Source organism: Bos taurus, chromosome 1 (assembly GCF_002263795.3).
Source record: "Bos taurus isolate L1 Dominette 01449 registration number 42190680 breed Hereford chromosome 1, ARS-UCD2.0, whole genome shotgun sequence".
Classification (NCBI taxonomy): domain Eukaryota; kingdom Metazoa; phylum Chordata; class Mammalia; order Artiodactyla; family Bovidae; genus Bos; species Bos taurus.
Window position 1 is genome coordinate 145001277 of NC_037328.1, and position 17685 is coordinate 145018961.

At 49.2% G+C, this 17685-nt stretch overlaps 1 protein-coding gene across 8 annotated transcripts in view; it reads left to right on the top strand.

The window, feature by feature from the left end:
• ADARB1 (adenosine deaminase RNA specific B1) overlaps positions 1-17685 on the top strand; it is a 116498-nt gene that overhangs the window by 63544 nt on the left and 35269 nt on the right. For 4 of the 8 annotated variants that reach the window (XR_233448.5, XM_005202040.5, XM_002685126.7 and 1 more), the window contains exons 3-6: positions 4536-4571; positions 10999-11073; positions 11237-11275; positions 14809-15743. Coding sequence is in view for 7 of the 8 variants with exons in the window: in XM_005202040.5 (XP_005202097.1) it covers positions 4559-4571; positions 10999-11073; positions 11237-11275; positions 14809-15743 (1062 nt within the window). In the remaining variant the exon portion in view is untranslated. The remainder of the gene's footprint in view (positions 1-4535; positions 4572-10998; positions 11074-11236; positions 11276-14808; positions 15744-17685) is intronic. The other 4 variants (XM_005202042.5, XM_024996862.2, XM_010801659.4 and 1 more) reach the window with 3 other exon arrangements.

The window sequence follows — 17685 nt, forward strand, 5'->3', positions numbered from 1 at the left end:
GAAAAGCCAGGTGTTTTCTGGGGGCCACCTCGTTACCCAGCAGCCGACAGGGCTGGAATGGGTCTTTCAGGAGCACCGCATCTTTGGGGTCTTCTGCAGCAGGAGACAGTGACCTCTCCAGGAAATAGAATGAGCTTGTTTTTAGTGCATGTCCCGAGAGGAGGAAGAGGAAACCCACCTTGATACTGGCAGTCTTTCGATACCACAGACAATCACACTAGTGGGAGCAGTAGGGCTGGCTCACAGTGTGAGACCTCCGGGGGTGCCGTGCCCACGTGCTTGTCCAGGATCCGAGGGCACGCGGGTGCTGCCTCAGTGTGTCCCTGCTGCTCCCACCCCGCATCTGGGTGACAGTATCAGTCAGGCGTGGGAGAGCAAGATGGCAGGAAGACAAGCAGCAGGGAACTGAGACAAAGGCAGGAGCCCAAACTGCAAGAATTCTCATCCAAAGACCCTAAATTTAGACTTGCCACCTTTTTCCCCATGGTCCTTCATCACTAGACATTTAAATTGGAGAAAGTTTTGAGAAGTGTAAGAACAGTTGTGTCATCATTTGGAACTTGCTGTGACTCACGTGGTTTGTGTTAGCCCCACCGTACATAAATTCTGAATGTCTTCACGCGTGCTGGAATCTTTTTCTGCAGTAGGAAAGCTGTTGGCATTTTCAGACCAGCATCTTGGGAGGCTGAGCGTGATGAGATGTAGCAGTGCTCACTGCACATCGCCATGTGTGCACACTCGTGGTGGACACTGTGTGTGCACGCTCATGGTGGACACTGTACGTGCATGCTCATGGTGGTTGCTGTGCGTGCACGCTCATTGTGGACACCGCTGATGAGTGGGGCACACGTGAATGCCTGCTCCTGTTTACCACACACCCTATGTTTGAAACTAATAAGAATGCCTTTCGAATTTATGAGTGTTATTAGGACTGGCCATCCCATTTATGGGATGAATTTTACAGAATTTGAAATGTAGTCTTTACTATTGTGTAATTTTAAAGTGCTCCCAGTCACATGTAAAGCCTGGTGTGACATGTGGCTTTTCGAATGTCATTAGTTGTCAGTATAGCATAGCAGCAGGTGACTTGCTCTTAGTAGTGATGGAGTCTCAGTGGTTTTTCACCAATCCTGAATTATCCCTGTGGTCACCCCCTCCACAAGGCAGATGTTAGCTGTGGCTGTGGATGAGACTCTGGGGATTAACTCAGTCGTCAGGAAATGAATGGCAGTTAGAAGAGAGTGATGTGCAGTTTAATTACCAACCACCAACCAGGACCTGTGAGGCAGACGCTGCTGCCCTGGTGGGCACTGTGCCCAAGGCCCAAGGTGGGCTGGAGCCCAGGTCACACCCGGGAACAGTGGAGCACACCCCAGCCTCCCCAGGGCCCCGAGGAGTGCCGCCAGCTCCACTGTGACCTCCTCCACTCCTGGCCTGCTGCTGAGAACAGGTGGGGGAACCCCATGTGAAGAGGCTCCTGTGTTTTGGGGTTACGGGCTTCCCTAGTGAGTGCTGGGTCCTGAGTGTTACAGCACCCTTATCTGTGTGCTCTGTGATGGTCACTGTCCTGTGCTCAGGCCATCTGGGCACCCCCATCTTTCCAGAATGGAGAAGTGGATGGGCATGGGGCCTGTTGTAGAAATGGAAGCCCAGACCCACAGCAGTGAGCCTCCTCTGAGCACCACCAGAGGACAGGGCAGCAGAGACTGGGCCAACTTCCCCTCATAGATGGAGGAGATACAGACAGTGCCTGAGGCTTCGGGCTCCTTCCCTGCTTCCGCCTTGCTGAGAGAACACCTCCTTGTGAGGGGTGGAGCACTGTGCCAGCTGGAGGCATAGGGAGGAAGAGCATTTATCCACCCACCCATCCATCCATCCTTCCATCCATTCATTTGTTCATCCACTCATTGATCTAGTCCATCCACTCATCCTACCACCCACCCTCCCACCCACCCATCTATCCTTCCATCCATCCATTCATTCACCCGCCCATCCACTCATTCATCCAGTCCACTCACTCATCCCCCCACCCACCCACCCACCCACCCAGGCATCCTTTCATGCAACAAGTAGCTATTGGCGCCCTCAAGTGCCAGCACCAGGATTGGGGCCTGTGTGTGCAGGCATGGGTGATAGGATGGTAGGCCTGGACACCGCTCTGCAGCGGGCCACCTGAAGTGCCCTTTGGTGGGTGAAAGAGAGGAGTTCCATGTCTGCCTCAGGAAGGAAGGATCTGAGCCCGTCTCTGGCAAGAGTAGGTGACGCCATGTCTGCCAGGAGAGGATACAGGGAGGGGAAGTTGCTGACCGCTGATGAGCAGCAGTAGTAGACAGAGGGCCCGAGGCTCCCAGAATTGACCGTGACATATGTGTGGGTGCATGTTACTGTACTTGTACTACTGGGCTTCCCAGCATGAGTGGGGACCAGGCTCCCTGGGGAGGAGCTCCTCCAGTGGGGGACCTTTGGGGTGGACAGAGCCACCCTCACCTGATAGTTGAAATTCTAAAACAAACGTGGGGTTAGGTCTGTGGACTGTACTGCTACTACTGCTGCTAAGTGGCTTCAGTCGTGTCCAACTCTGTGTGACCTCATAGACGGCAGCCCACCAGGCTCCCCCGCCCCTGGGATTATCCAGGCAAGAACACTGGAGTGGGTTGCCATTTCCTCCTCCAATGCTTGAAAGTGAAAAGTGAAAGTGAAGTTGCTCAGTCATGTCCGACTCTTAGCGACCCCATGGACTGCAGCCTACCAGGCTCCTCCATCCATGGGATTTTCCAGGCAAGAGTACTGGAGTGGGGTGCCATTGCCTTCTCCAGTGGACTGTATTGGGTTGGCCCAAAAGTTCATTCGGCCCGATTCCCTGGGCACTCCCAGGCCCTTTGTTGGATCCCCAGGCTGGGAAGCCTGATGTGGGGCTCAGAACCTTCACAACAGCAGGGGAACTTCTTTGGTATTACTGTTCTGTAGCTTGTGGGTCACCCACCCGATGGGTATGGGGTTTGATTTTTCTGTGGTTGTACACCTCTTCTTTGTCTTTGGATGTAGTATCTTTTTTTGGTGGGTTCCGGTGTCCTTCCGTCGATGGTGGTTTAACAGCTAGTTGTGATTTTGGTGCTCTTGCAGGAAGAGATGAGCACATGGCCTTCTGTTCCACCATCTTTGTTCAGATCTGTCTTGATTCCTATAGCTGTATACACAGTGAGTCTTGAAGTCACAGACTGTCAGGGCCCCTCTGTTCTTCTCCTTCATATTATGTTGGCTGCTCTGGGTGTTCGCCTCTCCATATGAACATGGGAACAAGTCAGTTGGTTTCCACAGGATACCTTGCTGGGATTTTATTGGGATTTTGTTGAATCTATAAGTGAAGTTGAGAAGAGCCGATACCGACATTGTTGAGTCTTTCTGGATTATATCTCCACTAATTTAGTTCTTTGGTTTTGTTCATCAGAGTTTTGTACTTTTCCTCATATGGATCTTTTACATATTTTGTTAAATGTATTTCATTGGGGGGAGTGATACTAATGTAAGCAGTATTGTTTTTTATGTCAAATTCTAGTTCATTGCTCGCATGTAGGAAAGCAGTTGTCTTTGTGTGTTAACTTCGCATTCTGCAAGCTTGATACAACTGCCTCCAAGAGTCTTCCTGTCGGTTGCTGTGCGTATTTTAATTATTCTCTGTTGCGTTTCACTTTCATTTTCGGAAAGTAGTGCTTGAGCCTTGTTTGTTGTACACAGTCTGCCTAACCGTGTCCAGTGCGTACCGCGTCTCTAAAGGGAAACTGAACTGAGCATCTAGTATGTGGGTGGTTTCCTAGAAAGGAAAATATTTCATTGTAAAGTATTATAAGTTGATTGTTTTGAATATTTTAGTGATACTACTTTGTTTAGAAAGCAAAATATTGGAAGCAAAATACAAGTCATGAATGCATTTTCTAAACATGCATGATTAAGTTGTTGAATTTGAGATTATTTAAACTTCAATCACCTTTGTTAAATAAATAATTGAATCAGCCTTCAATTTTTTTCCCATAGCTGCAAAATTAGTCTATGCTGTGCTTAGTCGTGTCCTACTCTTTGTGACCCCATGGACTGTAGCCCGCCAAGGGTCCTCTGTCCTTGGGATTCTCCAAGGCAAGAATACTGGAGTGGGTTGCCATGCCCTCTTCCAGGGGATCTTCCCAATCCAGGGATTGAACCCAGGTCTCCCACATTGCAGGCAGATTCTTTACCATCTGAGCCACCAGGGAAGCCCCTTAACAAGTTGATTGATTTATAGTAAAAAGAATTAACATGAAGAATCTTCATTTTAACAATTCTCTGTTTAAAATTTTGTAGTGTATGGCTCCTAACTGAAACCCATAACAGTCATTAAGAATATGTAAAACCTTTTCAAAACCATCCTTTTCAGAGCATAAGGTAGATTAAAATGAGTAATAATTACTAGTAAGTTTTGTCAAGTTTACTGTCTCTCTTAACATTTTTAAAATTTTTAGTGAATTCCTCAGGATAGCTTTTTTTTTTTTTTTTTTTACCAGCACAACAGAGAATTCATGTTCTGATGCATCTTGAATGTGAGTAAGTCCTGTTCTTCGTATTTTATTCCAGAAACCCTTCTTTTCACCAAGGGAGGGGAGGCATGTGTGCAGGTTGGTGTTTCCACAGTGAGAGATAAGATGCAGAGAGAAATGCTATAGTTTACGTATTTATTTATACTTTATCTTACATCAGAAACACCTACAAGTGTGTAAGGAATCACACAACAGATGACCATCTACCCACCAGCCACTTAGAAAGTAAAGCTTTGCCATTGGGTGGCGTTATGGGAAGTCAGACGCAAACCCACAGGGAGCTGACGCCGACACTGACCGAGGGCCCTGGCGGCTCCAGCCTCCTCTTCCTCCAGGGGTCACCTAGGGTCTGGCCCCACTTGTTTTAAAGGGCACTGGTCAGTGCTGGGGAAGCCCTTCTGTCCTGAGTCTGTCTCTCTGCTCTGCATCCATGAGCCGTGAGCACATTCTGGGGCTCCATCCTTTCCAGTCCGGGAGGACCAGCCCCACCTCGTTGCTCCTCAGTTCAGAGTTTCCCTAATTATTCAAATCTGATTATTTCTCCACATAAACTTTAGCATCAGTGTGTCCAGTTCTACTGTAAAAAAGAGTTGAGATTATAACTGGAGCCAAGTTAAATTGAAATCCCAGGTCTTTTGATGCCGAGGTTAATCGTCTTTCCTACCTCACTGCCTACTTCTTAACGCTTTAGGGGAATCCTGCAAAATGAAGAAATTATTCGAATGTTGCTATCAAACAGAGCTTTTCTTTCACTGGCAGTTGCTGGAATTTTGTTCATATGGGATTTTTGATGGGGTTTTCATTCCTCGGTGTTTGTGGTCCAGGCCCTATAAGGTGCTTTTCAGAATGAAAGAAAAATGGTTATGTAAAATGCTCTGAAGTGCTTGTATTTGCTATTTTGCTTTGTTTTATAACCTTCAGTATGAAAGCTGGCATTTGTGCAAGCTGGAAGTGCCAGCTTCTGCCCTGCAAGAGGTCTCCGGCTTCCATTCTGTTACACACGTACTCAGTGGCACGGTGCACAGCCTGACTATTTTCTACTGTGAGACATTTTCCCTGTCCTTTTTTAGGACTTGGGTATGAAAGAGCAGGAAAACAAGGCACGTCCTATAGACCGAGTGAACTCTGGGGCCACAGGACTCCTCCTGTGGCTCAGACTGCCCGTCGTGGTCACTGCCGGCGTGTGTTCCCCTCGTCCTAGACCCCAGCGAAGCCAGCCTCTCAGCACACCAGTCACTGATTAGTTACATATGAATATGCTGTGTACCTTCTGCCTACTTTTAAATCGACATTTTTATTTTGAGAGAACCCACATTCACAAGCAGCTGTGAATACAGGGGAATTGTGTTCCCTTTACACGGTATGCAGTCTCAGTGGGAGGCAGACCCCAGGGAGAGGTCCAGAGCATCTGTTGTCACCAGGACCCCCACCCCCTTGTGCTTTGTAGCCACGCCCACATCCTCCCTGACCCCCACAGCCACTGCTCTGCTCCCTATTTCTATGATTTTCTCATTTTAGGAACCCTTGAAAGTTGACCCTTGAACTGCGCAGGGTTGAGTGTTGACCAGAGCTGCCGTCAAAAACCCATGTAATGGGTCGTCGGCCTTCTGTGTCCTTGGCCTTGGCTTCAGCTGGCCTTGGGATGTGCAGTGGGCAGTATGCGTTTAGTGAGAGGAATCTGTGTCTGAGTGACCCACGCAGTTCAAGCCTGCCTTGCCCGAGGCTCCCAGTGTGTAAATAGGTGTAACATATATGACCTTTGGGTTGGCCTTTCCACTCAGCTGAGTCCTCTGGAGACTCATCCAGGTTGTGGTGTGTTAACGGTTTGTTCCTTCTTATTGCCTGTGGCACTCCTGGTGTGGACGGCCGACAGTGTGTCCAGCCGGGCCCCTGCAGAAGGGCATCTGGGTTGTCTCTGGGTCGGGGCTGTTATGAAAAAAGTTGCTGTAAACATTCGCCCACACTGTTTGTTTTAATGTGAATGTAAGTCTTCATTTCTCTGGGATCGACGTCTGTGTTTAGTTTTAAGAACCCACCAGACTGGTTCCCAGGTGGCTGTGTGGTGATCCAGTTCGCCTTGAGCCCGCTGGCCTTGGGGTCGTCAGCCCTCTGCTTCAGCCATTCTCGTAGGTGTGTGGAGGATGCATGTGGCTCTCAGTCCCTTTCACTTGTGGCTGATGCCGATGGACGTCATTTCCTGTGTGTCTCTGTCTGCGTGCACTCTTTGGTGAAATGTCTCTTCCTCATGTGAGTGTGTGTTCTGTTCTTGAGAGTTGCATGCGTGGTTTTCACATATCTGCTCACAGTCCATAGCTGGTCTTTTCCTCTTCTTAACGGGGTTGTTAGCAGAGCAAAAGCCATAAATTTTGATGGATTCCAGTTTATCATTTTCTTCTTTTATGGATTTGATGGCTAGTCTGCAAACTCTTCGCCCAGTCCTGGTTTTGGGGTATGATTTTTGTGAAAATTTTCTAGTTTTATGCTTTGTATTAAGCCTGTGGTTCATTCCGAGGACCTGTGTGGGGTGTGAGCTAAGATGGCTGGTTGACCCAGCGCTGTCTGTGGGCAAGGCCGTCTTCCCCTCACCGCGTGGCTTGTCTGCCTTTGTCAACAGTGAGCAGGTTTGCTGTGCGGGCTGGTCTCCAAGTCCCCTGTCCTGTTCTGTGTGGTCTGCCTGTCTCTCTTGGTGATGCGGGCTGTATAGGCTGTGTTGAGATTGGTTACTGATCCCTCCCACTTCTGTTTTGATTGCTGCTTGAAAGCCCTTCTCAGATAATGCTGACGTCCTGGGGTAGGCATCTCTTGCCTTCGTTCATTCAGTTTGAGGTTCTCAGTCTGGTGAGTGACTTCAAGTGCAACCTGGACATATTATGTTCCCTGATCCGAATCCTGCTTGAATCTCTGTTTCAGCTGCTTTCTCTCGTGGCCTCTGTAACAGAGGTGAGATCTGCCTCATTGCTGCCAGTGGGAGTGCACGTCTGGGCTTCCTGGCCTCCACTGGCACTGCTGGGTGGGGCCTCCTGCGTCACCCCAGCAAGGAAGGGGCAAGCACCTGGGTGCCACGGGGTGGGGGCAGCCCAGGCTCCCACCCCTTCTCCCTGACTGCATCGCAGGCAGGGTGGGAGGGGTCGTCACAGCCCAGAGGGCATGGGACTCAAGGCTCCCCCACCCTGTATTCCTGCTGGATGGGAGGCTGGGGTCTGGCTGGAATGGGCAGTTCAGTCTGTCAGTCTCCTGTCCTGCTGGGAGGGCCTCTCCTGGGCCCTTGGCCAGAGAGACAGTTTTGCTGGGAGTTTGGGTCTGCCCAGTGGGGCTTCCAGATTGCTGGTGTCTTCAGCTCCAAGTCTGGGGTGGCGATGCAAGCAGAAGACTAGGGGACTTGCAGCCACACCATCCTCGGGTCCCAGCTGTCTGCCATCTTCTCCCCCACCCCTTGCCCAAGCCTTCTTGTGTGCTGTGCTGCGCCGTCTGGGGTTTCCAGTCGGGCTGAAGGGGAGGGGACGGACGTGCCCTCTGACCTCCCACCACATGAGCCCCTCTGCCCGCTTCGAGTCCAGCTCTCAGCCAGAGAGAGCAGGGTGCTTGGACGGCTTGTGTGGTTGCTTCCAAGACTGGTCTTCGAGTCTCTCAGCAGTAAGTCCTTTCTCACTCAGCCTCTGTGCTTCCCAAAGGCCCCTCCCCTCCAGGCTCAGCACAGCCACCGCACGAGGCTCCTCAGAGCACCCATGCCTCACCCGGGGTACTCACGTCCACGCTAGATCTCAAGGGCATTACTTTTAACAGCCTCCATAGTGGGAAGGTTACACACCAACACAGAACCGCAGCCTGAGCCCTCACCCTGGCAGCACCAGCACTGCCAGCTCCCCAGTTTCATCTGTATCTACTTGCCCCACTGCACTGGGTCATCTTTTATAATAAATCCCAGGTGCCATTTCATCTGTAAGATTTCAGTATATATCGCAAAAGATAAAAACACTATTTCCACACCTAAAATGATCAAAAGTAATTCCTTAATATAGTCAGCTATCCAGACAATATTTTTATTTAATTTTCTCAGTTGCAGAGTCCATCTGATTCATTTTAGGTTCTTATAGTATCCAGTACTGTGCTTTTCCTATAGTACATTTTCAGAAACATATATGTTGAAGTAATTCATGAATATAAAATATTAATACTTTAAAGACTATCTGAAACACTTTGTTGAATAAAGGAGTCTAAATAGAAACTCAGAGGGGCTTCTGGTGACCCAGCGGTTAACACTCTGCTTCCACTGCAGGGGCCCAGGTTCGACCCCTGCTTGGGGAACTATGATTCCACATGCTGCATGGCACAGCCAAGAAACAGAAACCCATTTAACTTTTAACTCATTTAACTGTATTTGCCAGATACACAGTAAGGGTTAGTGTTATTAACAAATGATTGTCATGGAAACTATTTTATGTATGTGTTATATGAGAGAGATGTATAAGATACAAGCATGATTGAGCTCATTTTCGTCACCATTTTCTTAAAAGCAGTAAATTTGCCTTTTACTGATTTACAATTTAATTTGTATACAAAGCAACATGTTACTACAAAATTTGCCAATCTCTTTTTTCCTCAATGGCAATTTGATGGGATTCTTTATTATGGGTTTAGAAAAGGCAAAGGAATCAGGGATCCAATTGCCAACGTCAGTTGGATCATAGAGAAAGCAGGGAAATTCCAGAAAATTATCTGCTTCTGCTTCATTGCTAAAGCCTTTGACTGTGTGGATCACAAGAAACTATGGAAAATTCTTCAAGAGTGGGATACCAGAACACCTTACCTGTCTCCTGAGAAACCTGTATGCAGGACAAGAAGCAACAGTTACAACCGGACGTGGAACAACTAACTGGTTCAAAATTGGGAAAGAAATACATCAAGGCTATATATTGTCATCCTGCTTTTTTAACTTATATGCAGAGTACATCATGAAAAATGCTGGACTGGATGAAGCACAAGCTGGAATTAAGACTGTTGGGAGAAATATCAGCACCCTCAGATATGCAGATGATACCACTCTAGAATGTGAAGGAGAGCTAAAGAGCCTCTTGATGAGGGTGAAAGAGAAGAATGAAAAAGCTATTTTGAAATGCAACATTCAAAAAACAAAGATCATGGCATCCGATCCCATCACTTCATTGGAAATAGAAAGGGAAAAAGTAGAAACAGTGACAGATTTTATTTTCTTGGGCTCCAAGATTTGGACAGTGATTGTAACCATGAAATTTAAGATACTTGCTCCCTGGAAGAAAAGCTATGTCACATGTAGACAGCATATTAAAAACCAGAGATATCAGTTTGCCACCACAGTCAAAGCTATGGTTTTTCCAGTAGTTATGTACGATGTGAGAGTTGGACCATAAGGAAGGCTGAGTGCCGAAGAATTGATGCTTTCAAATTGTGGTGCTGGAGAAGACTCTTGAGAGTCCCTTCAACAGCAAGGAGATCAAACCAGTCAATCCTAAAGGAAATCAACCCTGAATACTCGTTGAAAGGGCTGATGCTGAAGTTCCAATACTTTGGCCACCTGATGGGAAGAGCCAACTCATTGGAAAAGACCGTGATGCTGGAAAAGATTGAGGGCAGGAGGAGAAGTGGGTGGCAGAGGATGAGATGGTTGGATGGCATCACCGACTTAATAGACATGAATTTGAGAAACTTCATGAGATAGTGGAGGACAGAGAAGCCTGGCATGCTGCAGTCCATCGGGTCCACAAAGAATCGGACCAAGCAGAGGGCACGACTTAGCAACCAAACAGCAGCAAACACATTAGTATGATCCTGCAAAGTACAGCCAAAATATTTAGGAAGAGGAAACTCTTGAATTTGTTAAAAATTATATAATTGAAATAATTGTTCTTTGAGGATTTCTTGTGGTTTCTCCTGCCAACAAAATAATAAATTATACATAGTTAAGAAATTAGGTCAGATTTGAGGAATTGCTTACTTTTTAATGTCATCCATGCGATGCTGCTCAAGATGAGAGGGGACTGGTGGGGTGAATGCTGAGGCATGTTTGTTCTTGCTCCACAGCTTTATCTTATGACCCAAAAACTGAAGTCTCCCCAGAGCAGAGATCACGTGGCAGCCGGGCCTGAAGTCTGTCTGGGGTCTGTCTTGATGAGTCTGGGATGCATAGGTCCTCACCCTGCCCTGGCTTGGAGCTCTCCATGGTCCTGACCCCAGAATCCAGGCTGCCCTTTGCAACGTGGCCTGAAATTTGCCCCACCCCCACCCCAGCTGCAGAGTCCTGGCGGGGACCCTGGGGTTCCTGGTATGTGCTCAGGATGTGGGAGCATCAGAATGCTGTCCAGAGGGCAGACCTAACCATCCTGTTTTGCCATTTTCCCACAGAGGAGACTTACATTACTTGTACATTCAGTGTGGTCTTCTTGATGTCTTTCAGACAGAAACAGCCTCCGCCAGTCAAGAAACCCTCAGAAGTATTTTGCCATGGATATAGAAGATGAAGAAAACATGAGTAAGATCCAGGCCTATCCTGTAGTGTCAAGTGGCTCATTTTTCTATTAAAATCTTAGTGTTGTAAATTTATGCAATGGGACCGATTTGGGGAGGGTTATTTTTTTCCTTCGATACAGCCTGTTCACAGTGGCATGTGTTTAATTTTCATATATTCTCTACAGTAGGTCTCGGAGTCTGCTGTGGGCGTTTTCCTTATAGCGGTTTGTCTGAATTTTTATTCTTGTTTTCGCCCTGGGGCCCCAGCGCACATGGCTGAAAGGAGGGGCCCAGCCTCCAGGCACACACGCCATAAAGCCGCATGCTTCATGTCCCTATGTGCTTCTCGTAACAATGGCCGTGATTTCCATCTGTGTAAATCTAAGGTGGCCTTTGAGATTGGCCGTGTAGGTGCCTAGAACCTTCAGGTGCAGTGGGCTGTCCTGCACTTTGAGGGAAGGGCTCACACGAGTCTCTTGGTCTTGTTTGATGAGCCTCAGGGCTGGAGTTGGCTGAAGCCCCTCCTCACTGCCCTCCCTGGCTTTGGCTCCACCCTTGACCCTGTTCCCTATAAAGAGTCAGTAGACACACTTCTCTGTTCTGTTTGTTGCTGATCCCAGGTAGCAGAGCAGTTAGATAAGGTTACAGGTTCCCACAGAGGCTGGGCGTGTTCTGTAGGGAGGTCACAGCAGAGACCTGAGAGTTCTGGTGTGTGTGATATGTGCCCTTCCTGTTACCTGTGTGTGTTGAGGTATCCCTGGAAGAACCCATGGGTGTAAGGGATGAACGGTCACTCGGGATGAGGACACACTTCAGCCTAGCGTCCTGCGGCCTCACCCAGAGCCTATAGCTGAGGCGTTGGGGTTAGCTTGTCTGCTCACAGAATCCAGGCTTCTGTCCCCGAGGGTAGTGGGTACTGTGGGTTGCTGGGTCTCTGCCAGGTGACCCTGCAGTTGTGTGCCCTCGTGTGGGAGGCCACCCCCAGGACGCTGGCATGAGAAGACGTGACCAGGTGCGGTTTCGGGCCACATGGCGGCGTGGGTGCGGCCTCTGGCTGCCCGCGCTTTCTCCAGGCCACTGCCCCAGCGGTCACTCTCGGGGGGCTTTGGGGCCAACCCACTCCCCACGCCCACTGTCACCCATGCAGCCCTCCCCCTGCTGTCAGGACTGTGAGCTGTTGTCCACGGTGCTGGCCGTCGGGTTTGGGAGGAAGCTTCACAATGCTGTAGGTTATGTAACTGTCCCCAGACTGCTCTGGGGGTCAGTTACTAGATAAAGAGTCCTTCTGAATACGTTTTCTGGAAAGATAAGCTGCTGGTTCTAGTGCTGAAACTGAAATGCCAGTCCCATATTTTTCTGTCATTTTGAAAGCAATGATCATTTTTATCATGATTAGTATTCACATTTATGAAATAAAATAGCATGATATGGAAATAGAAAGCATCTATTTAAGAAGAGTTGTGAGGGTGGGATGTCTTCTTGCAATTCTGGTGTTTTATTTGCCTTTATGTAGAAGCGTTTTTAGGAAAGTAGAGCATGAGTAGCATTTCCGAGCTTCTGAAGTACATGAGAACGTAGAAGCCACGTGAACTGAAGCACAGAAGAATGTAGAATTCATGTGAACTCTCTTGTAGAAAGTGTATTTTTCTATAATCAACACTATTTTTATTTCTTAAAGGAAAGCATTGGTTTCAGAGAGTATGAACATTTGATTAAATGCATGTCAGAATGTTTACCATGACTTGACTTCTTTACTGATAATTGTTTGGCAGTAACATGAGAATGTACGCAGCCGTGCGGTGTGCCGTGCTCTCGCTCACTTGTTAACCTAAACTCTGTCTCGCTCTGCCCTCTCTAACCTTCTGTTTCCTTGGAGCACCGAAAGGAGTAACCTATTGAGCTTTTGCTGGAGGATGTTATAAATGAAAATTTAGTGTCCATTCCGTCAACTTTGTCAACTGGGAAAGTGGTGTGTGTGTCAGGTGTACCTGGGAGGCAGTGAGTCCCAGGAAGGCGTGAAAGTGAAAGTGAAGTCTCTCAGTTGTGTCCCACTCTTTGCGACCCCATGGACTGCAGCCTGCCAGGCTCCTCCACCCATGGGATTCTCCAGGCAAGAATATTGGAGTGGGTCGCTGTTTCCTTCTCCAGGGGATCTTCCTGACCCAGGGATCGAACCCTGGTCTCCCATACTGCAGGCAGATGCTTTACTGTCTGAGCCACCAGGGAAGGCTTAGCAGTGTCCTAATCTCAGCCATAGCAGAGATAGAGCCAGTCTCCCTGTGGCTGTTTACATGAGCACCATTCTTGCATCTCAGTGAAGATGGCAGCCCGGAGCCCAGGAACTTGAACTGTGGGCACTGGCAGCCGGGGACCCAGACTTGCTGCCACGTTAAATGCCTCCCATGGGTCCAGCTGGAAGGTCTTTATGGCTATCCTCAGCCTCCTTAGCATGGTCAGAATCTACTTTCACGTTAAGTAATAGAAATGGCCTCCTTAGCATAGTCAGAATCTTCTTTCACGTTAAGTAATAGAGATGGAGCGGGGGCCACCTAATGGGGCACCTGTAAACCAGCTTATGATTGTGAGCAATATTCCGTTGCTGAAAACACTTGTGGATTCTCAAAAGTTAGCAGTAGGGCTTTAAATACACTCACATCAACAGTATTGTAAAGCCCAGTGGTCATTAACCATGTGCTTCCTGCAGCCAGTGGCCTATGCAAGCTAACTAGGAAAACAAGAAGTTACTGCTTTTTCTCTTTTCCAAAAAGCTTGATAAACTTAAAGAGAAGAGTGAGTGCTTTTTTATTCCCATTTTTTTGAAGTTAAAATCATGTTTATTTTGCCATGAACTTTTAGAGTTCTAGAAATTATTTTTATTAGTTGTAAAAATAAACTACCTTTAAAAGGTAGTATAACCAAATTATTTTGTAATTTCATCAAATATTTGTTTTTCTAAAAAGGAGCACATTGCCACCCTCAGGAAGTTGGGAAGCCGTGGCCACCACCAGCGTGTCAGTCTTCATGTCTGGCCTTATATGTTTTTTTGTATCATGGGGTGTATTAAGGATTCAGAGACAAATCGGCCCCCATAACATATTGAAAAAATGTTAACTGAGCACCAGAAGTGAAGCTGTGTCCTTCAAAATAATTTCTAAAAGGCCAGAACACTTTACATAAACAGTTTTCTAAGACTTATCCATGAACCAAATCAAACAACTGCACATATTAATTGAATATTTTAAACCAGAAAAACTAAGTGACTTGTGAATGTGTATTTTAAATCATGTTTTCTCTTCTGGAAAGGCTGCAGTTGAAAGCCCAGTACGGGTATAGGATGAGAAACAGCCTTGAAAAGAAGGAAATGCTAGAATAAAAGGCGCTTTGTTGATACTGGTGTTAGATTATTAATGTAAGGTCTTCTTGGATTCGTTTATTCCACATTTTGATAAGCTTGAATAGATACCTTTGATGCTTCAGAATATTCTCATAGAAAAAGATGACTTGAAGATTCACCTTTTGATGCAAAAGCAGTCGTTGATACTAAATAGAAACAGGATTAGCCATTATTTAGCAGAACATCAAATTGCTTGTTCCAATGTAGGCGGATAGTTCTGTGGTTAAAAGTGCAGCCAGGAATAAGATATATAAGCACACATCACTTAACCAGTTACAAAGAGAGATAAAGGAATCTATAAATTTTGCATTTACAAGATCCTGCAACGAAGGCGTTGTAAGTTACTCTTTCTGGGCACCGCAGGTTCGAGCAGCACAGATGTTAAGGAAAACTGCAATCTGGACGGCGCGCCCCCCAAGGACAGCAGCGCCCCAGGGCCTGGCGAGGGTGCCCCGCTCTCCAACGGGGGCGGCGGGGGCACCAGCAGGAAGCGGGCCCTGGACGAGGGCAGCAACGGCCATGCCAAGTTCCGCCTGAAGAAGCGGAGGAGGGCGCCGGGCCCAGCACTGCCCAAGAACGCACTGATGCAGCTGAACGAGATCAAGCCCGGCCTGCAGTACACGCTGCTGTCGCAGACGGGGCCAGTACACGCGCCCCTCTTCCTCATGTCCGTCGAGGTCAACGGACAGGTGTTCGAGGGCTCCGGCCCCACGAAGAAGAAGGCCAAGCTGCACGCGGCCGAGAAGGCCCTGCGCTCATTCGTCCAGTTCCCCAACGCCTCCGAGGCCCACCTGGCCATGGGCCGCAGCCTGTCCACCAACGCGGACTTCACGTCTGACCAGGCTGACTTCCCTGATGCGCTCTTCAACGGCTTCGAGACGCCCGACAGGTCGGAGGTGCCCTTCTACCTGGGCTCCAATGGCGATGATTCCTTCAGCTCCAGTGGGGACCTCAGTCTGGCTGCGTCTCCGGTGCCCGCCGGCCTGGCCCAGCCGCCCCTGCCTGGGCCCCCGCCTTTCCCGCCGCCCAGCGGGAAGAACCCTGTGATGATCTTGAACGAGCTGCGCCCGGGACTCAAGTACGATTTCCTCTCAGAGAGTGGGGAGAGCCACGCCAAGAACTTCGTCATGTCCGTGGTCGTGGACGGCCAGTTCTTTGAAGGCTCTGGGAGGAACAAAAAGCTGGCCAAGGCCCGGGCCGCACAGTCTGCCCTGGCGACTATCTTTAACTTGCACTTGGATCAAACCCCGTCTCGCCAGCCCATCCCCAGCGAGGGCCTGCAGCTGCACCTGCCGCAGGTGAGAGAGCCGCTGAACGCCGTGTGTGGCTAACGCTCTTAGACCAGGTGCGGGGGTCGGGGTCAGTTTCTCCGCCGCCCTGTCCCCAGGAGAGAGAGAGCTCCTGCAAGCCAGGCTGCCGGTGGCCTTCCCTCTACTGTGCTGCTTGTGTGGGCGTGGGAGCCCAGCCGAAGCCAGCGCCAACAGGTGCTCTGTGGCCAGTGGTGCCCACGGCAGGCAGGCCAAGGCGCCCTCACCTTGTTGCCCACCCTGTGGCGACCACACCCCGCAGGGCCTGTCTCAGAGCAGCGGGAAGGCAGGAGAGGGACCGGAGCCCTGCACGGGTCACAGTTCGGCGGTCTCCTCCCTCCACCTCCCACATGGAACCCCGGGTGCAGGACAGGTGAGGCTGGCTGGTCAGCCGCTGAAACCCAAGTTGGGGTCAAGGTCCCAGGGCCTTGTGGAGCGTGTCCAGGCAGAGGCCAAGCCTCCACAGTGGTGAGCATGTGTCACAAGGCCTGGGGTGTTGGGCTTCCACGAGAGATCCAGAGCCCCAGGGTCCCAGGGGTCTCTGCACCTGGAGTCCCCGTGGGGTCCCTAGAGCTCTGCCTGCTCAGCCACAGGTGGGCACTGCTCTTAGTTTGCTCTTGGACAGGGCACGAAGCAGGAAAATTAGAAGAGGGGAGGGGTCATCTCAGGGTGAAGGAGGGTCATCTTGGTGAGGGAGGGGTTGTCTCAGAGTGAGGGAGGGGTCATCTTGGTGAAGGAGGGACATCTCAGGGTGAGGGAGGGGTCATCTCAGGATGAGGGAGGATCATCTCAGGGTGAGGGAGGGGTCATCTTGGTGAGGGAGAGTCATCTCAGGGTGATGGAGGGGTCATCTCAAGGTGAGGGAGGGGTCATCTCAGGGTGAGGAGGGGTCATCTCAGGATGAGGAGGGGTCATCTCAGGGTGAGGGAGGGTCATCTCAGGGTGAGGAGGGGTCATCTTGGTGAGGGAGGGGTCATCTTGGTGAAGGAGGGTCATCTCAGGGTGAGGGAGGGGTCATCTCAGGGTGAGGGGAGGGGACATTTCAGCGTGAAGAGAAGGGACATTTCATTGTGAAGGGTGATGTCATCTCACAAGAAGGTGAGGGGTCATCTCAGGGTGAAGAGGGGACATATCACGGGGGGCTCTGAGGAGAGTGAAGGAGAAATACTTAGTTATCTCAACACCCTAGAACTGTTTGGTTATTTATTGCTGCTTTTCATGGAAATCCAACATCTTTCTGGTCTATTGTGAAGATGTTTATTTCAGGGAGAAAGTCTCACCCTGTTCTCTAATGCTTTCTATCATATGATTCAGTTTGAGGATAAAATACACATTGATGTGATGAGAAGGTATGGAGGAGCCCAGGTTGACAGGAAGCCTGCACTCCCTCAGGAAAACCCACCCCCATCCAGCCTTTGGGGGACTCTTGAGGACCAGTAGTTCTCAGCTGTGAAAGGAGGAACTTTATTTATTTATTTTTGCTGAAAACAACCAATACAGCCTCAATGTAAAGTAATATATTCAAAGTATATTACTGTTTTTTTAAAAAAAATGAGCCAAGTAACTGCTTCCTGTATTAGCCTCTTGTTATATGATTTATAAAGACTATTGGTCCATTCATCATTGCACACATCAGGGGCACCAGCTCCCGAGGGACTTTCTTTTCCAGTTGAGCATTTGATGCAGTCTTTCCAGCCAAGCTTCCTCCACGCTGTGGTCGCGGCGACTCGTGACGTGCGCCGTCCTCTAGTGTCGGCAGTCGTGTAGAGAGACTGGGGTCGTTGGAAGCTGCATGGAGTCACCTGTGGAGGGAGGGATGCGTGTGCATGCGTATGTGCATGTGCACTGGCAGCCTGCTTCTGTCCTGGCTGTGACAGCTGTGGGGAGCAGTGACTAGAGCTGCTGGCTTGGGAGGGGCCTCCTCAGCCCTGCC